The 24,124-nt window shown below is 32.8% G+C and overlaps 1 protein-coding gene and 3 long non-coding RNA genes across 4 annotated transcripts; 3 read left to right on the top strand and 1 right to left on the bottom strand.

The window, feature by feature from the left end:
* Positions 1-135: 135 nt before the first annotated feature.
* LOC132058573 (subtilisin-like protease SBT4.15) lies at positions 136-7,570 on the bottom strand. The gene is made up of 11 exons (XM_059451037.1): positions 7,443-7,570; positions 7,237-7,328; positions 6,444-6,544; positions 6,196-6,339; positions 5,767-5,872; positions 4,962-5,469; positions 4,223-4,323; positions 3,303-3,524; positions 2,687-2,795; positions 1,154-1,367; positions 136-737 (listed from the first exon to the last, which is right to left on the bottom strand). The coding sequence occupies exons 1-11, from the start codon at positions 7,521-7,523 to the stop codon at positions 181-183; spliced, it is 2,235 nt and encodes a 744-aa protein (XP_059307020.1). The 5' UTR covers positions 7,524-7,570; the 3' UTR covers positions 136-180.
* Positions 7,571-10,084: 2,514 nt separating this feature from the next.
* On the top strand, positions 10,085-11,875 carry LOC132058572 (uncharacterized). Its single transcript, XR_009415341.1, has 2 exons — positions 10,085-10,283; positions 11,554-11,875. It is a non-coding gene; the product is annotated as an uncharacterized LOC132058572 (long non-coding RNA).
* A 4,441-nt stretch (positions 11,876-16,316) lies between these two features.
* Positions 16,317-17,626, top strand: LOC132058571 (uncharacterized). The gene is made up of 2 exons (XR_009415340.1): positions 16,317-16,647; positions 17,356-17,626. It is a non-coding gene; the product is annotated as an uncharacterized LOC132058571 (long non-coding RNA).
* A 2,170-nt stretch (positions 17,627-19,796) lies between these two features.
* Positions 19,797-20,583, top strand: LOC132058570 (uncharacterized). Its single transcript, XR_009415339.1, has 2 exons — positions 19,797-19,934; positions 20,319-20,583. It is a non-coding gene; the product is annotated as an uncharacterized LOC132058570 (long non-coding RNA).
* The last annotated feature ends 3,541 nt before the right edge of the window (positions 20,584-24,124 follow it).

Genomic DNA, 24,124 nt, shown 5'->3' with positions numbered 1-24,124 from the left:
AGAGGCAAGATTTGGTAAACTAGATTCAGTTTTGTTGCGTCGATAAATATCAGGTACAAGTAAATTCTATCAACTGAAGTAGACAAAAAGTGAGAAACATGAAAACCAAAAGATTCAGAATCTATTATCAAGCAGTGAAGAGAAAATGACAAAATGTATTTATTGAATAAACATCTAACTTTAATACACATAATCCACTAATGGCCTATACACTAAGATAGGACTTTTAACATTAGGCTTTTTCCCACTCCACACTAAAGAACCAGAAAGGTACCATGATTTTTCTCTAATGAATTTCCCTTTCAACATAACTCTAAAAGACTTCTTCTGATTCACTTTACTGAATGACAAAATATTTGGCACAACTTTTATTGAAAGACACTTTGGTCCCCTAACTTTTGCTTTGTACACAGCTTTTCCATTCCCAACATATGTCACAGTTCTATAAAAAATTGCAGAAATGTCACTTTCATTTGCATTTTTGAGTTGTAAATGCATTGAGGGGTAATTTAGTCCATCTGCTCCTTTTGCTTCTGGAACACTTGAACATTTGTACTTTTTGCTTCCAGTGAGTAAGGCTATGTTTGTACTGTTATAGCCTTCCTTGCAAAAATAACTTATGTATGAGTCTAAATCAAGGTCATAAATTAAACCAGGGTTAATTGCCTTTCTTGGATTAATTTGTCCTGATCCTGAGGCTAATTCAGCTCCCACTGGCCTAATCTTCATAGATTTAGCTGAAAAATGAAACCAAAAAAGATTATTAACTATCCAACGACAGTATAAAATCTAATTTTCACACTATCACTATGTCGTACAACGGCGAAGCTACCGGCAATATACTACCTCCATCCCAATTTTGTGATGCACTTTGACTGAGCATAGTTGAAGGGAAAAAAAAAAAAAAAAGACTTTTGAAATAAGAAGTTTAAAGCTAAATCGTTTCTAAATAACCGATAAATTAGGACCAAAGAAGTATGAAATAGCTTTTACTTTATCGGGTCCCACAGAGACGAAGCAACAACCTATGAAGGATGATCAGCTGACCCATCCTTCACTGGCTATAGCTTCGACCCTGGCTAAGGTCGTCTAAAAGATAACTTTATATCCGTTCATAATAAGTCGGATTAGTAGCCTGAATTAGAAATCATACCAGTTGTCATCAGAGCGGATTTGATAGCAGCAGGAGACCAGTCGGGATGAAACGATTTTACATACGCAGCGGCGGCTGCAACATGTGGACAAGCCATGGAAGTGCCTGATTCAACATAATACTTCATATTTTTCTTGTCTTCACTATCTCCATTGATTCTATTTGATCCTGAATTTGCAGCCAAGATGCTCAATCCTGGTGCAGCAATATCAGGCTGCAACTAATAATACTTCATGTCAGAGAGCACTAGCGCTCAAAATTTTCACTAAGGGAAGTCAAAAAATAAAAAAATAAAAAACACGACATAATACATAGATAGACACCTTGATTTAACCTTAACTGACAACTAAACACTCCAACTTTCATAATGCACATCTAGACACCTCAACTCGTACACATTGTGTCTCGTGGACACCCGATGCTGACGGGCAACATGAACTTTGGAGGTGTCTGGATGATCATCTTGTAAAGTTGGAGTGTTCAATTGACCCAATGGAGATGAGTTATGAGTTGAGGTGCCTAGATGATCATTTTGTAAGTTGGAGTGTTCAATTGACAGTATAGGCCAAGTGTAAATGTCTATCTATGTATTATGCCAAATATATATATATGATTTTGCGAACCTACAACATGAAGGTTGTAGGATAGCAATATATCCATTTTTTGAATTCCTTAAATATCCTTTTAAACACATTTCCATCTTTTTAGTAATAGGGACTTTCTGGTCTTTTCAATTAAAAAAACCTAAATATACAAGAAGTCCTTCTGTTGGTTGCAGTAAACGAAAATCATCAAAATGGCTAAAATGAGTGCTTTTTAACTCAACTTGCATGCTAAAGCTAAACATATGAAAGTTCAACTAGCGATTCAGAGCAAAGAAGGAAATCAGTAACGCCATAAGCTAATATTTGACTTTTAATTACTTTGTTTTTTCATTAATTATCCAACATATATATACGAAGAAGTCGAGGAGATTCAACATATGATGAGATATACACGTAAATTTTTGTTAAGGGGGGTCAAAAAAAGAAGAAGTAAATACACGAGAAATTGAAGGATTCAACATATAATATATACACATAATTTGTTTTTTGTTTTTTTCATCTATCTACAAAGTGTAATTTCCCAGCAAAAGGGGTGTCAATTGATAGTGGCATACCCAAGATTTTGAGCAAGTAGAGTTAGCCTAGTTTTACAATTCTGATTGTATGTAGATGTAGAGTTTCGTTTCTTCCATTCTCAAATTGATGTTTACTTTGTAGGAGCTATCTTGCTCGGACTTTTTAAAAATATTGATGCGTGCACTTTGGAACCTCTAAAAAATGTGCATTTTTTAAGAATTCGATACGGGTGAGGTAATCATTTTTGTTGAGTTCGAGCAACATAGTATAACACCATTACTTTTCAATGGTGTAGGCCTATTTATAAAATATTTTTTGCTCATTACATACATAAAAAAATATATGAAGCAATGTTGGATAACACCTAAAAGGAACCAGAGGAGATGAAAATAATGATTCTCATTTTTGTCACCTTGAGAATGTTGAGACTGATTGTTTGGGGTCCTCTAGATGAGAAAGAAGCCACAAATGGTGCAGTCATATTCACAGTTCTTGATTTGTATATTACAGCTTTTGGGGATCTGAAAATTCATCCAAAAAAACATTAGAAAATACATAGTTAAATTCAGCAGCGAAGCCAATATTTTCAGTAAGAAAATTCAAAATATAAATTTGTAAGCACATGAAAAAACTAAGAGGATTCAACATTTACTATATAATACATAAAAATAGTTTAACATTATATATACAGTGTAATTATCCGACGCGCGCGGCCGGCTCAATTATTTTAATGACAACTACTTTTTTCTTGAGAAGCAATGCCTTTTCTCTTTTCTTAATTAATTCATAAAAATAGCAATTAGCATTGTGGTGGAGCGGTAAATACTCCTTCATCTTTAGCCGGTAGTAAGAATTCGCCGTTGTTAAGAAACGCTTTAGTTCTTGGCGCGAATTCAAATTTAATCCGGCCCCATTAGGAATACCGATCACAAGGCGAAAAACCAAAGAAAAATTAATTCATAAAATCAATATATAGGTAAAAAAAATTAAACAAATCAATATATATAGGTAAAAAAAATTAAACTTACTTTGTAGAATTTATGTACTTCTCAACTTGTGCAGCATATGTGGTATTGATATTTGTTGCTGATATTTGTGTCTCAAATGCAACGTCTGTCATCTTATCACCGACTATAATGGCACCAGCACCGTTTAAGTATTGAATGATGGAATCTTGTTGATTACTTCCAAGACAACATACTATTTTCCCTTTCACTTTGCTCTCCTCTAAGGTACCAGCGTCGCAAGCACTGAATTTAAGAAAAAAAAGAAAGAAAAAAAAATTAAAAATTATAAAAATATAAAAAAAACTTCGATAAAAGAAGAAGCTTAAAAGTTTTTAAAAAAGTTCTACTCCTTCCGCTTCAATTTAAGTGACACATAATTTGACTCAGCAAGAGTAGGAAAGAAGTGAAGATAACATTGTGGTATTAAACATGCTCTAACATTTATGTAACATTGTAACTAAAAGATTTTTGAAAATTATGAATTTAAACTTGCCAGAAACACTTATATATCTAGCTATAAAAGCTTCAAATCCTGTTGGGAGTGCCGCCCCAAGAAATGCGTCCGGTAGTGCGGGATTCGGATTTAGTCGGGCTTCATTGAAGATACCGGATTGAAAAAAGAAGAAGCTATAAAAGCTTCTTGTTACAAAATAATTTGATTCCATAATTTGGTTAAGCACGGAGTTTAGAGAGAAATGAAACTTTTTAAAATTGTGATCTTAAACATGTTAAAGACATTTTTGCGATTACTCCATAAAACTTTTGAGACTTCTGATCCTAAACAAGCTATAAACATTATATGGCTATGAAAGATTCTCGATAAGAGTAAAATGAGAACTATAAAGTTAAATTATTCTAAATATAGAATTATATTTTTGAAAAATTAATAAAAAAAACAATGTCACACAAATTGAAACATAGCGAGTGTAACATATACGTACCTTGAATTTCCATGATAAGATGCATTTTTTACCTCTGCAAGAGTTCCCGTGGTTAAGGGAAACCATTTTTTCTTCGGTTCAAATGTGTTGATTGAAATTCCCTATAAAAGAAAAATACAATAATTGACCATACAGAATTTCAATAAATAAGCGGTTTCAATTAATAAGCGGGTCATTAATCCGTCTAAAAATTACTCAGGCTAAGTTAAGATGGCCAAACAATGAGTCATAACTCCCCTCGCTCCACTTTAATTAAGTTTTAATTTCTTTATATGTTTTCTTATACATTTTAAATTACCAAATACTTTTTTTATCTATTATGACTATATCTAAACGTGTCAAACAACAAAATTTTAAAAATATTTGAAAAGTTTATTTACAGATCAATTTGAGCTACATATTTAGCCCAAATCAGATTAACTTCTAGATGGTTATGCCCAAATTAATCCATCATGGAACTATGCCAAACTAAGCCCATTCAAACTAGTCATATTTTCATGGATTAATTTTTCCATCCATAGAAATATCATTTATTGACCTCCACTTATCGGTCCTATTTTTTAAAAAATAACAACTGTTCTGGAATTTCAAATTCAAAAGTGAAATTCCAGGTAATATATTGGACTTTTACTTATCGAACTGTAGCTCCAGAATATTGGCTATATTTTAAATTTTACCCCATAGTTATGTAAACAAAGCATATATAAGTGAAGAACTAAAAAGAGTTTGTGTAACTTACAGAAATTTGGACCCCATTACCCAACTTAGCATCAGTCTCAAATTGTCTATCAATGCTACTAGCTGCCACTGTAAAAATCCATGGTGCTACATTTTCAATACTTCCCAAATCAGGCCCACTATTTCCACCAGCACAAGATGTCAATATCCCTTTTTTCAGGGCATGAAATGCTCCAATAGCTATCGAATCATCGAAAAAATCGCGGGACCCGCCTCCGACGGACAAGGAAATAAAGTCGACCCCATCCGCGATCGCGGCGTCGAACGCAGCTAAAATGTCGCTGTCCGAGCAGCCCATGGACCAACACGCTTTGTAAGCAGCAATGCGCGCGGAGGGGACCCCACCGCGCGCAATGCCTTTTGCTAGACCGTTTAGGCTGGCATCCCGGACGGGTATGCCGGCGGCCGTGGAAGCCGTGTGGGATCCGTGGCCCTCTAAATCGGCCGTTGTGATCTGGTCAGTGTCCCCTACACCTTCAAGATTGAAGTATTGTGCTCCGATCACTTTGCTGTGCATTTGTAAAAATATTAGTATGAGTTTAAATTTTATACACTAACAGTTTAAAAGAATCACTATAGAAAATGGCGACGGATAACTTCTACAGCTAAACAGTAAAAAAATCGTCACTAATCCTATTTAACGACAACTTAGCAACGGGATATAAAAATAATGTTAGCTATATGCTTTTTAATGACAAATAGAAGAACGTAAAAAAGTTTAATACTTATTAATAGGGAATATTTGAGATGTCAAACACCATGGAGAGGAAAAATACACTTTAGCACCTAATATTTACAATACTTACTTGTTGCATTTAGTGAAATTCACACCCTTGTCACATTTGCCTTTCCATTTGGAAGGTGGAGGCCCAAAGCCTTCATCATTGAAACTTGGTGATTCAATCCATACTCCTAAAAAAAATCATATAAGTTGAAAAAAAAAAATTGTAAGTCTTGGTTGCACGATTTTTTTTATTTTTTTTATGAAAATGGTGTTCGGGTTAGTTTGGACACACATCGACAATTTTGCCGAGCAGAGGTGGATTCAGAATTTTGTGTATGAGTTCTAAATTCTAGAAAAGAAAGCCTACTGAAATCTAAATAAATTATTTATCCATATTCAATATATTTCTTAACACAAATACAATTCTGCAGCAAGAACTCTAGTTCCGTCTCTGGCACCGGATACATGCTATCGAAGAGTTTTGGTCATTGTTTAAACATTGGATACTTACCTGTATCAATAACACCTACAATGATATCACTTTCAACTTGTGGTTTTCTTCTAACATTCAAAGGCATGCCAATAAAATCCCATGATCTTGTAGTACGAAGTTGTCGAATGGTGTTTGGAAACACTGAAATAACATCTTCTCTACCTGCAACAACAATGTCATACTAAATTAAATTAAAATATGATCAAAATAAAAGATGAAATTTTACACACTCATTAACTTCGCCAGTATTTGATATTATTTCATACGAGATAGAACGTCTGCTTCTTCGGGTGATAATTTTGCCACGAACCCATTAAAACTTCTTCGGTAACTGTGGAGCACTCTCGATTCTCTTGATAGTCCTAAACTGAAAATTACAAAATTATTGAGAAAAAAAAATAAAGAATATTTCGAGACTCGAATAACTAACTTAAATTTGCTTTCATTTCTAGTAACCAATTGCAAATGGAGAAAAAAAGTTATCATGATCAGTGTCGTACACATGATTTTTCATATGTCAAAATTTACAAAAGTGAAGAAATGAACTCATATTAACAAAAACACTATTCAAATCGTAATAATAAAACATAATTCAGGTAATTACCACACAACTCTCTTGGACGAGTGTTCATATTTTGAAATATATTCATAATAGTCTTATTAGAAATACTTCAATCAGTGTATTCATTTTGAAACAAATAACAATAGAAGCAAAAGGGCACATCTTTTATTACACTATACTCCAACCATTAATCAATAAGGATTGTAGTGGAGTATAGTAAGTAATCCTACATTGTTAACCAGAGTTCTCGAATTAGAGTTCTGGGTGTGGAATCGCCTTTGTTAGGAAGCGTTTTACCCTAGTATTGGACTCGTCCCCGACAACAATCCAAATTTAATCGGCCCCCAATATATACAGACAATGAACACCGAACACCGAGTAGAAAACCAAAAGGTATGTATACACCAACTAATTAATCATACTCAACAAACCATCAAGAATTAACGACAACAAGAATAAATTCACAAACATGTGAAAATAGGAAGAAACATATTTACTCTGATCCAATTGCTTGTTTGAGAATGTTGTTGTGATTGTTAAGCAAGAAACTGGTGTCCTTTGGAAGTTCCCCCATATACACAATATATGACTGTAATTACACATTATAACATCATGAACATTATAAAAATCTAAAATTTAACGTAAAATATTGCAAAAAGAATGAAAATAACATCAATCGAAGATTTTTTTAAATATTTTATACCTTTCTTTGATTATCATTATTTGCATTAACTATGAGACACAAATTGAAGATGAAAATCAAAGTACTTTTCCACATTTTCATTCTCTTTCTCTAATAAAGTCTGAACCAAAGTTGAATTTGGATTTAACTGAGTTGAAAGTGTAAGTGAAGACTTAGATTTATATGGCTTTGAACGTGGAACTATTTTGTGACTCTAATTAATTTGTTCCATAATTATTGGGACCTCGTTGAACCAATCTTTCGGATAATGGTTATTGGTTAATATTTTTGCTTAATTTTTTTAAAAATAAATTAGCTCTAATTATGGTTGTGTATATTATGTAAAATAAAATGTTTGAATTATGAGCTGTGGTAGAAGATATTGTGGAGTGGTTACAGAGATTCCTCTATGTTTGTTTCCACTAATGATGGAGTTTAATTGATCTTTTAGCATAAATTTATCTAAGGTTGTTATTTCCTTTCAAAGATAAGATTTCTGTATATGAACATACTGTTTATTAAATTTGATTTACAAAAATATATGTTTTTCCTTAAATTATTGTTTAAGCCAAAGTATAAAGAATATTCTGTAAAACTGGATCTGATATTTGGGTAATTTCTAAGATCGTTGTGTAATGTATTTAGATATTCCTTTTGAAGCTTTTCAAATAAATAAATAAATAATTTAAGGAAAATGGAAATCTTGCAAACATAAATGCGAAGCTTACAGTAAAATGAAGTTCTAAAATATTACTTGAGCAAATTTCAAAATAATATTGAGATTGGGTCTTTGATCCTTAATTTCAAAAATTATTTTTCATCTCGAAAGTGCGCTATATTAGGAAAGTAATTTACTCTTGTACTATTTGAAATTAATTAAGTTTGCCTTCCTTTAGACTTTTGTTCTAATAGTACCTGCATCATTAGGAAAAAGTCTCCGTTTTACCCTTAATTGACCCGTGTCGGAGCTTCAACTTGAGGTAATTTTTAATAAAGTTGAAAGTCAACCGATAAATCTGGATTTTTTTCAAAAAAAAATTTAAACATGTGGCTAGTTTTGCGTTGGATCTCCACTAGAGAAAATAAGAAACAATTTGCTAATGGAAATTATATGAATGGAACAAAAGTATAACGATAGACTAAATTGAACAAATTTGTTATCGTATATCTACGAATTTGACCTTTTTCCTTCAATAAACGAAATAGTCCTAACAGATTAGACCTTTCCAAATTAAAAAAAAAAAAAGAAGAAGAAGGTTTTTGGTCCATCAATCGAAAGCTTTGTAAAAGTCAAAGCAATTCAAGATCAAACAAAGTTGTGAACAAATTAAATGCTATACTCTTTCTTCGTTATAACATACTTTCTAAGGTTTATATTATTAATCCAACCCGATTAACGATAAATGACTAGTCAACGTGCGTATTTTTTTTTTTTTTTTTAGTATCATTATCTAGTATTCGGTGTTTATTGGTCTTGCTAATTCAAATTCACATTGCGTAGCGTCTATTAAAGGAGGAAACACTCCTAATTACCAAGGAAAACTTCATTCGCAGGGCTCAAAACGAGACCTCTGATTAAAGGTGAAGGGATCCCGTCCATCCCATCACATCCTTAATGGTAAACAGTGAATTCGATTGGATCAATATATCTAGCATTTAAGCTGTGAGTGCACGTGTATCTGCTGTCTCAAGCTAAGACTGTATGCATGTCAATGTATTTTTGTGTGTGTGTGAAATAGCACAACAAATAGGTTAGCGGGCAAATTGAAAAGGATTGAAGGAAAGGGTGTAAATTAAAAATGTGAAATATACATTAGGGGTGTAAAATGTAAAGAACTCCATGTAAAATTCACCGTATATACAAGTTTTTTTTATTTTTTTATGTATATAATAATTAATGTTGAATGTCCTTGGCTTCTTGTTGAATGGCTTCTCTACTGTTTCTCACAATATGTGTTCAATTTACAGATGAATTTAATATGTAGTGATCAAATAGATTTAGGATTTCTAAAACATGTGTGTACTAAAGACAGAAGAAAGTACTAAGTTGGAATTGATCCTCATTCCTCTTAGTAAATAACTCAACATTTAACAAAGTACACCATTCAACCTTTTTGGAGCATCCGGATTAACAAATAATATTAGATCAATTCTAGAAAATATGTATAGAAAATACCTAACTTGGGGAAGAGAATTTAAATTCTCGTGCATTATAATTTAAGCAACAAATTCCCCTTGGTATTGATACATTAGGCTAATAATTAATGTGGCAATTAAACTTGTTTCTATGTTTTTATTTCACGAGATTACATTAATCACAAGTGGGATTTAATTTGCTTTTACCCCTATATAATGCTGTAGAATACCTTGCTCATAAACAAAATCAATTAAAAGTTGTAATTAATTAGTAAAATTTGCAGTGCACATTGCAAAATAAAATAAAAATATGAGGAAGGCTCTTATGAAATTTTCAACATTTATTTTTGCTCTATTGCTAATTATCCTGGGTAATTGTTCCTCTTTTTTATTATCTCTATCTACCCAAAAAAGGCTTCTGTACTTAATGTGAAATTATCTGGCCTCATAAATAAGGCAAACTTACTTTAATTTATGTTACCTTTTATGGTTTTATGAGATAACATCAATTTGAAGTGGGCTTTGCCTCTACAACCATAATTCATTAATGCATTAATCAGGAGTGGGATTTGCTTTTACCTCCATATAATGCTATAGAATACCTTGCTCCAAATTAAATCAAGTAAAAGTTGTATTAATTAGTTTATTAAAAAAAAAAAGGAAGTATGGGGAAGGCTTTTATGAAGTTTTCAACATTTGTTGTTGCTCTGTTGCTAATCATCATGGGTAATTGTCCCTTTTTTTTATTATCTCTCTCTGGCCCTAATTTGTCGCTAAATAATTCATTGTTTGATAGAATTTTCAATAATTCATCACTAAATAGATTAGTGACAGAATTTTGTTGATTCGTTACAAAATTTATACGTCATTAATTCTAGTTCTTTTTAAATAATATTCCCCATTGATAATCATCATCGGTTTGTCCCTCTTTCAATTTTCTCTCTCTGGCCCTATTATCACTAAATAATTCGTTGTTTAATATAATTTTTAATTATTCATCAACAAGATTAGTGATGGAATTTTGATGTTTCGTTATAAAATTTCTGCCGTGATTTTTTCTTTCTATCCCCCTTTGATAACACTTCTTTTGACACGTTACTTGTTGGGTGTGCGAACAAAGTAACACACCTGTAGCCGAAAGAAAATGAGCTACTTATGAGGAGTTGATACTCTTAAATGCATGAGGCCTTTTGGGAAAAAACTGCAAAGCTACGGCACTTCAAAATGGACAATATCACATCATATTAAGAGTATCTGTGGGCTGTTTTAGCCCAACAACTGGTATCAGAGCTAATGATTTGGCGGACGAGTATGAAGATGGCGGAGTGTGGCGTGGGGGTCGGCTTAGTGCCTTTGCCCGTCTACGGGCTGGTTTACAACCTTTACCCTAGCTTTGAAGACGCATACATAGCCTTTGGGCTTCGGTGACCGTAAATACTTTGACAATGTGGGTGGCACATTGGCACATTGAATCTCTGACCCCTAATGAGCCACGTGGAACTTAGTTCGAGTGGGAGATTGTTGGGTGTGCGAACAAAGTACCACATTGGTAGATGGAAAGAAAAAGGAGCTACTTATAAGGAGTTGGATACTCATAATGATGTGAGGCCTTTTGAGAAAAACCGTGCTGGCTTGACTCAAAGCGGACAATATCACATCATGTTAAGAGTATCTTTGGGCCGTTTTAGCCCAACATTACTCTCCCCAGAACCCACTCGTGATATTACACTGGGTATGTTCTTGTTGTTGTTGTTGTCGTTACAAAATTTATCTGTCATTAATTCCAGTTCTTTTTTAATAATTTGCCCTGTTGCTAATCATCATTTTTTTGTCCCTCTTTCTGCGGTTCTTACTCTCTCTGGCCCTAATTTATCATTAAATAATTTGTTGTTTTAACTTTTTTTTTTTTTTTGATAATTCGTCGCTTAATAGAATTAATGACAGATTTTTGCTACATATGTGAAATGATAATCTGATTTGTTTTAAATATTTTCAGTTGCAGATATTCCATCCAGTAAGGTGGCAGAGGCACAAGTGCAAACGTGTAATCATGCAAAGGATTGTCATTATTGTTTCATTCCTATTTGTATTTTTCATCAATGCTTTTGTTGGTCCAAGTCAAAGTCTGATGTGGCTACGGTTCGTGGCCCAAAACCCGAGAATTGATGATGTGGGGATAAAAATTTATTCGCACTCGAAATTTTACGTTTTACATGAACTAAGTGCGGATAAATTTTTACTGTTGATGTATCGACTATCGTTATGTATGTTTCTATTTCCTAAATGAATATGAACTTCAAAACTCTTATGTTGAGTAATACATGTTGCCATAATTATGCCATTTGCTAAATGGAATGATGCCTCATTGTACTAATATTTTGGTGCATCATCAAAATTGTAGAAATAGGGCTCACTACTCACCTTTCCGTCTTATTTTTGTAGTCACTATCATAGAGTTTCAAATTTCACATGTAAAATTTCAGGACATTTGTAACTCCATGTAATTCCTATTTTTACTTACATAAACTAAAAAGTGGCTATATAAGAGTTTTACCCCATCACATTTGTGAACAACCCAAAAAAGGCTTCTATACTTAATATGAAATAGTATGGCCTCATAAATAAGGTAAGCTTAATTTACTTTACGGAAAAGGCAAAAATTACCCTTGAACTATCCGAAATAGACTGGATATACACTCCATTTGTTTTTGGTACCAAAAGAGCCCTCGCTGTCACTCCAAGGGACCACAACTGTCCCTCTCATTAACAGACTGTCATGAATGCTGACTGGACATTTCGATGTGGAAAAAAAAGCCTGCATGGTTGTCCACCTAGTCTGTCCATGTGGCAAAAACCCCGTCCACTTTAAATCAATGCTTTCTTCTACAAACCATTCTATAGGTTTGTGTAAGGGTGAACATGGACCGGTTGGTTCGGATTTTTCAAATACCAAACCAAACCAATTGCGTCGGGTTTTTAAATTTATAAACCAAGCCAAACCAATAAAATTCGGGTTTTTCAACTTCGGGTTTTCTCGGGTTATTTGGTTTCTTCGAGTTTTTTTTTTTCTCGAAAAAGTCTTCATACAAAACATATGACTTTTACTTCAAATATTTCTTTAGTCATAGTAAGATACAACTGTATAACTAAGGTGTATCTTAAGAAAATAACACAAAATGTGAGTTGGGTGATCACATCGTATTAAAATATTCAACAAAAAAGATAATAAAATCGGTTAAAATAAGTATTGCTAATTAATAAGTCATAAAAAAAAATAACTTTAATCTAAATACTAAGTTATGCTAAAATAAGTACGGCTAATAAGTATTAATTACATGACAAGTGAGATTTGCTTTTGCCCCATATAATGCTATAGAATACCTTGCTTCAAATCAAAATCAGTTAAAGGTTATAATTAATTAGTAGAAACTGCAGTTGCAAAATAAAATAAGAATATGGGGAAGGCTCTTATGAAGTATTCAACATTTGTTGTTGCTCTGTTGCTAATCATCATGGGTGATCGTCCCTCTTTTTGATTCTCTCTCTCTAGCCCTAATTTGTCGCTAAATAATTTGTTGTTTGATAGATTTTTTTTTAATAATTCATCGTTTAAACAAATTAGTGATAGAATTTTGCTGCTTCATTACAAAATTTATCCGTCATTAATTCCAGTTCTTGTTTACTAATTTTCCCTGTTGCTAATGATCTCTGGTTTGTCCCTCAGCTCTTTCAATTTTTACCCCTTGCGGCCCTAATTTATCGCTAAATAATTTGTCGCTACATAGAACTAGTGACAAACTTTTGCTATATATGTGAAATGATAATTTGATTTGTTTTAAATATTTTTAGTCACATATATTCCATCTAAGGTGACAGAGGCACACAAATGTCATCATACAAGAGATTGTAGGTATTGTTTCATTCCTATTTGTGTTTTTCATAGATGTGTTTGCTTTAACAAGTCAAAGTTTGAAGTAAACAAGTTGGCTCATTCATGCCATCGCCATTACAGAACCCATCCAAGCCATCGCCGTTACCAATTATTCATGCCATTTTTCATTAACTTCTGTTTTACAATGTCAGATATGACACGTGACCTCCATTTTTCATTAAATTCTGTTTTACAATGTCAGATATGACACGTGGCCTCCAATTTGAGGTCAACATTGTTTAATTAAACCGGCTCAATTTTTAATCCCAAATTAATTAAACAATTCGACACACACATGGAAATGGCATGGATGAGCCATTTTGTGACAGCGATGGCGTAAATGAGCCAAACTATTGATAAGCGGCATAAATGAGTCATTTCCGATAGTTCGATGGCATATTTGACCCTTTCCGTTTTAAAAATACAATGGGTTCAATTATGCTAAGAACCTTTAATGGTTGGACTCGTAGAGTTTAAATCTTGAGTCGGCCTATGCCTCAGATCCTTGAACCCTATGTGGACGGGAAATTGTTTTTTTTCTTAAGGGAGATGATTCATACACCGAACCACACTTTTTATTTGCAATATCTTAGAGCAAAAAGGAAAAAAGAATGATAATAATCTATCACATGTGAAAGTATTAATTGTTTTTAATTATTTTTTCTTTGTATAGTTGCAGAGATTCCATCCTTTAAGGTTGGAGCAATTCATGAATGTGATAATCCATATAATTGTGAACCACGTTGTCCTCGAACTCTAGGACCTGTTTGTTATTCTTCATAGATGCATATGTTGGTCCAACAAAAAGGTTGAAGTGGCTACTACACAAGAAGTGATAAATCCCAAAACTTAATGTGGTTTATTTTGTTTAATTTGATTGAATTGTACTGAATAGGGTATGTAGAACTGAGATCTTGATCTTGAGTAAGATATACGTGTTTTAATATTTATGAATGCGATCATTGTGCTTGATTAATTTATCAAAGTAGTTCTGAGTTCACTATTAATTTACTTGAGTCTTAACGATGGCCCCAACACCAAAAAACAGGATTTTCGGCAAGGTGGTTTATCATGCACTAATATATATTAAGAAAAAAATTGACCTTATATGTATGGTGTGATTTTCCGACAGAGATGGTTCAAGTAGAATTGGAATTAGCTATGAACTAATATGTTTCTAAGTAGATCCTAACTAACATAATTTTCAATAATTCGTTGCTAATCCGGTGCTAGATAGGATTAGCAGTGGATTTTGTTATTTAACTACAAAACTTGTCCATCGCTAATTCATATGTTTTTAGTAATTTACCCCCTTTCATACATGTTTGAATAAGTTTTAATGTTTTTTCAATGTCCCGATCCTCCGCATCTTATGATGTCAAAAAGATTTTAATTTCTCTAGAAATTAAATACATAAAGTTGTATTTTAACTAACAACCAAAAGAATGTGGAGCGATGGATAACATATTTGCACCTTTGAACCTAAGTGTGGATTCGGGCCGGGTGAATGGAATTTCTTTTGCTAGGATAACCAAAAAATACATGAAGGTAGATTTAGTGCTCGAATTCTTTAAAAATATCACCGCACCCGCATTATTTCGTGCACAAGTTTCCTGCAAACGTGCATTACTTTTAAAGGATTTGACACACACCCAACAATTTTTGAAAATCCGACCAACATAGAGGTAGATTGTGTTGATTGTTTGATAAGTAGCAGCAGTCAAACGTTGCAGCTAAAAAATATGGTTTAGGATAAAACAAGATCAATGATTAGCCTTTCAAATGAATGAACAAATTGTTAAAATTCAACAAGAAACACGAATACAATAATCACATAAATGAAGAACGCCTATAAAATAATATAATGCATGAAAAGAAGGTGCATACCTTGATCCGCCATAGCAAAGCGCAATTGAAAACGAATTAGGTTGAGTCCACCAACTATTAACATTCAGCCTGTTTTGTTAAAACACAATAATAAGTTAATGATAAGTCCACATTTAATAAATAATTTTAATACAAATATCATTGGCTATTTAATTGTTTATGCTGACAAAAAAATATGAACATTAAAACAAGTTGTTAGACTCTCGTCTACATTTTTGTCATGCTCTAGTAAGTTAAATTTCTTCACAATTAGAAGTGAATCCGGGATTTGAAGCTTATTAGTTTTTATAGCAACTTCAAGTTAATACACATTAATATACGTTTAGTTTGGACTTATAAGTCTATGTTCAAGCTCGAAAATCAACTTATACGTGCCAGAGTGTTGAGATACACCCTACAGTACTAGGTGTACAAGCTTAAGGTCACCAAAAGATATCTTTAGGTCATTATTCATCTAATTGACGGGAGGTTTTGAATTAGATACTCAGATTCTTTAGTATAGTTTGTATAGACCTACTTAAATAAACAAATATTTAACAATATAAACTTTCAGGAGATAACACTGATCGTATTAGAACTGACAAACCTATATAAATAAATATGGCCCCTTTTAAATAACTTAAACTTTCAGTTTCAGATGAGATCGTTTACAAAATCAAACGTTATTGGTAATTCATTCATTTTAGTATACGTACGTGAAATGATGATTTTTTTTAGTTATTATTTCATATATGCACTTGCAAATACTCCGTGCTTCAAGTTCAAGGTAGCTGCTCTGCACCAAAACGTAATTGGAGTTAAAGTTATATAAAACAATTATCAATGGCCTGCTGATAGTGTTTATTTATATTAGCGACGTATTTAACTTAAACTCAATTGAGAACTGTCCACAACCTAAAATCTAAATGACCCATATTTTATTGTTTTCTCATGTGAAGATTGATTAATTAATCTTTAATTCTTTACTGCATTAGATGTGCATTGCCTTCTAATTAATGTCGTCATTATCTACTTACTTTTATTAGCAAAATGGATTAAATTCAGTAACCCAAAAAAAAAAAAAAAAAAAAATACCAAATGTTGACCACTTTGGTCCCATAAGATGATTGCTCTACCACTATATAATGCTAAACAAGACCTTTCTCCAAATCATTCCAAAGTTTATAATATTTTCTGTGTTAGAAAGTGCAGTTAAAAAATAAATAAATCAAAATATGGCCAAAATTCTGATGAAGTCTGCATTCTTTGTTGCCTTGTTGCTGATCACCATGGGTTTGTTTCTCTTAAATTCTTATTTTCTGGAGTCTTGAACCTCTAGCTCCTTGATTTTCGTTTTTCATTAATGTAATATATTTAAAGAAGGGAGTCTTTCAGCAATGGTAAAGTTGTTCCCATGTGACTTTTAGGTCACGAGTTCGAGCGGTGAAATCAAGCACTTATGCTTGCTTTAGGGTAGGCGGCTTGCACATATTCCTCTATAGTGAGTTTTATATATAGAAATTCACTACATATCTATAAATGTTTGGTGGTCAATCCTGTTACTAATGCATAGTATTAACTTGAGGTCACTGCATGAACTCATACATTTCAAGTCTTGGACCCCCAACGTCACGGCACCAAGTTCATCTAAACATAGTATTTCAATGCAGAGCATATATTTATGTTTAAAATCCAGTGAAGTTGCAACAAATAGTAAGACTGAACCTATAATTTTAAAAATACAATGGGTTCAATTATGCTACGAACCTTAATGATTGGACCCAAAGAGTTTAAATCTTGGATAAATCTCTGCCTCAGATGTTCGAACCCTATGTGAAGGGAGAGATTTTTTTTTTTTTTTTGGGAACGGGGATGCATCATACACCAAACCACATTTTTTATTTGCAATATCTTAGAGCAAAAAAAAAAAAAAGGGATAATGATAATAATATATCATATGTGAAATTATGAATTGCTTTTAATTATTTTTTCTTTATATAGTTGCAGATATTCCATCCTTCAAGGTTGAAGCAAGTCATCAATGTGATAAGCCATATGATTGTGAAGAACAGTGTCCTAATAGTCCAGCAGCTGTTTGTATTTTTCATAGATGCGTATGTTGGTCCAAGAAAAAGCTTGAAGTGGCTACTATACAAGGAGTGATAAATCCTAAAAAATGATGTGTTTAATTTGATAGAATTGTACTAATATGGGTATGTAAACTCTGAGATCTTGAACTTGAGTAATATATAAGTACATGTTTTAATATTTATGAATGTGATCGTTGTGCTTGGTTAATTTATTAGAGTAGTTCTGAGTTCACTATTAATTTATTTGAGTCTTAACGATGGCTCCACCTGCGAAAAACACAGGACTTTCAAGCAAAGCGGTTTATCATCTACTAATATATATTAAGAAAAAACTGACCTTATATGTACGGTGTGATTTTCTAGCAGAGGCGGTTCAAATGGAATTGAAATTAGCTGTAAATTTCGTCGTTAATCTATTGGTAAGTAGATTAACTAACAAAATTTTCGACAATTCGTTTCTAATCCGTCACAAGATAGAATTAGCGATCGATTTTGTTATTTAACTACAAAACTTGTCCATTGCTAATTCATAGTATTTTTAGTAGTTAACCCCCTTACATACATGTTTGAATAAGTTGGACTGTTTTTCAATATCCTGATCCTCTGCATCTTATGATGTCAAAATGATTTTAATTTTTCTAGAAATAAAATACATAAAGTTACGTTGTTAAGTTAGTTTAATTAACAACCAAAAGAATGTGGAGCGATAGATAAGATCTTTGCACCTTTGAACATAAGTGTGGGTTCGGGCTGTGTGAATGGAATTTCTTTTTACTAGGGAGTGCTTTCCTTTAATGAGCTCTACGCGATTTCGTGAATGTCGATTACTCGGGCCAATGGGGACCGAATACAGGATTGTTGAACCAAAAGTTTCATGGAGGTAGATCTAGAGTGCTCGGATTCTTCAAAAATGCCACCACACCCGTGTTGTTTTCTGCAAAAGTGCATTACTTTTGAAGGATCCGATACACACCCAAAAACTCCAAGCAACATAGAGGTAGATTGTGTTGATTGTTTGATAAGTCGCATCAGTCAAACGTTGCAGCTAAAAAATATGGTTTATGATAAAACAAGATCAATATTTAGCCTTTCAAATAAATGAACAAATATCAATTGCTATCTTTCATTTGGAGAAGTCTTCAGATTAGTTTGGTTATGCTGACAAAAAAGTAGCTTGATATGTTCCAGTGGTCTTGGAATGTGAACATTAAAAACAAGTTGTTGGACTCTTGTCTACGTTTTTGTCATGTTCTAGTAAATTAAATATGTTCATAATTAGAGGCGAATCCAGGATTTAAAATTTATAAGTTCTTATAGCAGCTTCAAGTTAATATACAGTAATATGCGTTTAGTTTGGACTTATAAGTCCATGTTCAAGTTTACGCATATGAGCTCGAAAATCAAGTTATACATGCGAGAGAGTTTTGAGTTATACCCATACTAGGTGTATAATGACCTAAAGATCTTCATCTAGCTGACGAGAGGTTTTGAATTAGATATTCAGATTCTTTAGTATGATTTGTATAGACCTACTTAAATAAACAAATATTTAAGTATAAACTTTAGGAGATAACATTGATTGTATTAGAACTGGCAAACTTATTTAAAAAAATATTACCCCTTTTCAAATTACTTAAGCTTTCAGATGAGGTCGTTTACAAAATCAACGTCATTGATAATTTATTCATTTTAGTATACGTACGTGAAATGATGAATTTTTATTATTCTTTCATATATGCAGTTGCAAATATTCCATTTTTCAAGTTCAAGGTGGTTGCTCAGTTGCTATGCACCAATGTGATAAAGACAAGGACTGTGATGCAATTTGTAAACTTTAGTCGGGCCTTTGTGTATTTCATATATGCATATGCTTTTGCAACCTAGACGAATATTATACACATCTGGAAAAAGGTAAATGAAGATATGCATATCACCTCGGTCCAAAACGCAATTGGAGTTTGGAGTTTAAGTTATATATATTGTTGAATGATCTGATAGTGTCAAAAAATATTTAAATTAACGACATATATACCTTATATTAAAATTTTATTAAGAATTGACCACAACATCTAAATGACCCATATTGTATTGTTTCTCATGTGAAGAATGAGTAATATTTAATTGTTTATTACATTTGCATTGAGTTCTAATTAATATCATTAACTACTTACTTTTTTAGCAAAATGTATTCAAATCAGTAATCCAATAATAACAGTTGTTGACCAAATGTGGTCCCATAAAATGAGATAATTTGATCTTGAAATAGGTTACAATGACTTAATCTTATTTTAATTGGATTATGTTAATCTCATGTATGCTTTGCTTCTATTGCTCTACCACTATATAATCCTCATCAAGACCTTTCTCCAAATCATTCCAAAGTTTATAATATTATATTCTTCTAGAAAGTGCAGCAGTAAAAAAAAAAAAAAATGGTCGAAATTCTGATGAAGTCTGCTTTCTTTGTTGCTTTGTTGCTGGTCACCATGGGTTTGTTCTCAATTCTTATTAACCCTCTCTTCATATGCTATTTTTTTTTTTTTGTTTATTAATGGAGTAACAGTAAAGTTATTCTCGTGTGATTTATATAAGTCACAAGTTTCAACTGTGAAATCAATCATTAATACTTGGGTACACTCCCTCAGTGAGAGCATGTACACAAAGGTTCAATGCTAGGACCTTAATGGTTAAACCGATATAACTTAAATTTGGAATCCGGCACATGCCTCTCATGCCCAAACCAGTGTGACGTAGAATGCTTCATACACCCGCGCTTCCCTTTTTGTCGTAATATATATCCTAGAGCAAAGAGAAAATAATAATCTTATGTGAAGTTAATAATGAAGTGTTTTTAATTATTTTTTCTTTATGTAGTTGCAGATATTCCATCCTTTAAGGTTGAAGCAATTCATGAATGTGATAATCCACAGGATTGTGAACCACATTGTCCTATATCTCTGGCACCTGTTTGTATTGCTCATAGATGCAGTTGTTGGGCCAAGAAAAAGATGGAAGTGGCTACTACACAAGGAGTGATAAATCCCAAAAATTGATGTATTTTATTGAATTGTAGTACTAAAATTGATATGTGGACTCTGAGATCTTGAGTAATAAATACATCTTGCAATATTTATGAATTTGATCATTGTGTTTAGTTGGTTTATTAGAGTACTTCTAATCAGGTTGCTATTAATTTCTTTTTTAAATGCATCAAATTGTGACCTATTTGAGTCTTAAAATCACAACGGCTCCAGTAATGGTGGCAGAATCTCCATCAGGGGAGTATAGAAATAAAGATTATTGGTACTTAATAGAACACTAATCTGTTAGAAGAAGATAAAACTTATTAATATATTACTAATAATAATCAATTTAAAAAGAAGTGTTACAAAAAAAATTGAAATAAGGAAGGTAATTATCATGAGTATTATAAACTACAAGAAAATTTAGTGTCACAAAACCAAATTTGAGCGAGCTTTATGAAATTATTCTTTTAGACTTCTAGTTACAATGACTTTGTAGATAAAATGATCTAAATATAAGTGACTTTGCTGGATAATTTGTTATACTTGGATGACCATATAAGATATTTCTTTCTCTAATAACATTTGTGGTCTATTTTTCCGGCGAGCTTAGAGGCGAATCTAGGATTTTTAGAACATTGGTTCACCACTAAAAAAGAAGAAGGAGAATATATATTTAGTGGGGATTGATCCCTGTCCTCTAGATAATTAGCTCAACCTTTAACCAAGTGCACCGCATTTAGTCTTTTTATAGCATGTGTACTAACAGATAATATTATACCAATTCTAAATATACATAAAATATTTAATTTTACGGAGAGACCGAGTACACGTGCCCAAAATTAGTACACAAATTTGCCCCTGCTCTAGCTCCGCCCTTGAATGGCACCTCAACACATACTTGAGTAAGTTTGAATGATCTTTCAGGAGCCTACTCAGCATCTTATGATGTTAAAGGGATTTTAATTTTTCACGAAAATTAAACACACAAGTCGTTAAGTTAGTTTAAGCATGAAAAACAAGAAGTTGTTGCCGCAAGATGTAGAGCTAGAGATAGATAGGATTCCTACACCCTTAATCTTATATGAACGTCTTTTGTGATGAAAACACAAAAACACGAAGGAAAAAAAAATTAATGTCACCAAAATAAATAGTGAATATTGTCACACCCCATTTTAACCGGGCTAAAGTAGAGTATGACATATTGGTGATTCCTGTTTGTTTTGTTGTTTTAAGGAGTCGCCACCTAATTATTTATGGTGAATTAGGGCACCTAAAGTTTATTAAAGTAATTATCTAAAGTTAATTCTGTTTAAGATCTGCGAAACTTAAGATTCTAGGTAAGGGTTCAATTAGTCTAAAGGGAAGGTATTAGGCATCCTTTAAGACCCATTAACAACGGTTAACCGACCGGACTTAATATTAGTTAGGCTAAGTGTAAATATAGTATTTTAAATATTTAAAAAAAAATATCTTGAAAGTATTGCTAAAGTTATAAATAAAAGTAGAATGTTATTTAAAGTAAAGCTTGTAGGAAAGTAATAATTGCATAAAAAGAGTTTGGTTATAAATAAACTAAAATAAACGGGCTGTGTAATATTTGTATGTATTTAGAAAAAATGGGTTATGCCAACTAGCCAGTTAAACTGTATTTGTAAAGTTATTGCGAGTTAATGTTTTACCAAAAGGTGTATTTCAAGTGTTTTAAGATAGTAAGAGCAAATCTTGATTCTTTTAACTTAAAACATATAGTCATGCTATTAAAAAAAATCAATTTCTCAAATAAATGTTATAGATACTGTAATTAGTTTGGAATAAAATAGAAGTGAATGTAACTTGTGGAATTAACTACCCATTACTAAACTAAACCCCTTAAATGTCTAGAATTTATCTAAGTTACTAAAAAGATAAAATGTTAGTCATACAAAGCAAATAGAAATACACAACAATAAAAATAAGGAAGAGAGTAAAGAGTAAATGGGTTTGGCCTATGTATTAGGGCCCATGCTGGAAGCTTGTTCATGTTATTGGGCTTCGGCCAAAGTATCTTTCTTTATGTTGATCGCTGCTGTTCACACTCGCCTATTGGGCTTTGGCCCAGATTTTTTGTTTTCTTGTTTGGTTGCGGATTGGGCTGACACAGGAGGAGTTATGTTGGGCTTTAGCCCAACGCCAAGTGCGGAAGGAGATGACGAATCGCTTGGACTCGTGTGCGAGGTGTCATGCATAGAAGTGAAAAGAAAAGGATTAGTATATGATCGGTGAATAAGATTAAACACGTAAAATATACACTCAAACAAATCAGTAGATTATGTATATACTATATATATTTAGATAGAACACAAGAAATAGCAACAGTTTGGAACTATAAGTAAATTCCATTTAGTTTCTTGGATTCATAAAGAAAGAAAAAAAAAACAAGAAACAACAGCTAACAGAGGAATAATTCTATGGCAACATTATGTAGTTTAGAAAGCAGCAAATGTCCTCAAGAAAATGACAATGATATGCCCTAAATTTCTAGCAACAAAGTAACTGATAAATAAGGCTAAAATACTTGGTTCAACCTAACGCAGTATTTTGATTTTAGCAACAGTGCGGCAGCCAAGATGAAAGAGGACAGGCAAGTTACAGCATGTTTGAAGGGGAGGGTTTATGCAAAATTCACTCAACAATACATGATGGCATATCTAGAACAGGGAGAGAGGCAAGTCGCAATCAGCAATGCAGAGTTCAAGGAGTAAAACAGGGACCAGGATAAGGCTTGATGTTCATGATCAGTAAAGATGTCCAAGGGAGATGCAATGCTACAGAATTCTCCAGGAGGAAAACTAATCATGTAAGACTGATGAGAATAAACTATCGATACAGAATTCGAGTACTCCACAAACAACTCCTCAAGGTACTGATGGGCATACAAAACCAGGTTTATTGTCATGATTATATAATGGTCACATATGAATTGAGTTGAGAAGCACTAAATCATATCATGTCACCAAGGCAGTAATTCAGGTAGATATAGTTGAGTATGAAGTTATTAGATAGGTATTTGAGGTGTGCGAGGCACTTCTCAAACATAAGTAAATTACTAAGCATTGTGAATTTGACATAGTTTGAGGCAGCCACACCAAGTTTCATGTACACAGTTCTGAAATTTGGCTTAACACATTCATGTAATCAGTTGAGACTTCATCAATCTAATAGCCATACAATAGGTATCTTATAAGATATCATGTTGGTCTAACCTTCTTTCATGTTAAACCCTACTATGACATATGTGATCCCGACACTAATCTAAAACATGCTTGCATAGTAAATTGTGGTTAGTATGCTAATAGAACATTCACAATACACCCATGGGCAACAAACAACAGATTTAACTAACGACTAGATAGACATGGACGGAGACACGAGAAAAGTAATCACCATTTGCTCTCGGACTACATACACATATCTTGAGAAACACAGAATTAGACCCAAAGGTATCAAGATGCCTAGACAGGTTGCCAACCTTACACATTAGACAAATACAGGCAATGCTTCAAGGATACACATCCATTTATATGCTACTCATGATGTCAAAGCACAAAGCTATATAAGATAAGCACTAATCAAGATCAGGTCATACACAGGAGGTTTAAAGCTGGCAATATAATA

Source organism: Lycium ferocissimum, chromosome 5 (genome assembly GCF_029784015.1).
Source record: "Lycium ferocissimum isolate CSIRO_LF1 chromosome 5, AGI_CSIRO_Lferr_CH_V1, whole genome shotgun sequence".
In the NCBI taxonomy this organism is placed as follows: Eukaryota; Viridiplantae; Streptophyta; class Magnoliopsida; order Solanales; family Solanaceae; genus Lycium; species Lycium ferocissimum.
The sequence above is the reverse complement of the archived record's forward strand: the minus strand, read 5'-3'. Positions and strand labels throughout refer to the sequence as shown.

What these genes read in the sequence shown, in the direction of transcription:
- LOC132058573 (XM_059451037.1), bottom strand. Translation starts at nt 7,523, where the DNA reads ATGAAAATGTGGAAAAGTACTTTGATTTTCATCTTCAATTTGTGTCTC. An exon ending in AAACAAGCAATTGGATCAGA is followed by an intron (nt 6,545 to 7,236) that starts GTAAATATGTTT and finishes TGTAATTTTCAG; the next exon opens with TTTAGGACTATCAAGAGAAT. An exon ending in AGAAGCAGACGTTCTATCTC is followed by an intron (nt 6,340 to 6,443) that starts GTATGAAATAAT and finishes TTGTTGTTGCAG; the next exon opens with GTAGAGAAGATGTTATTTCA.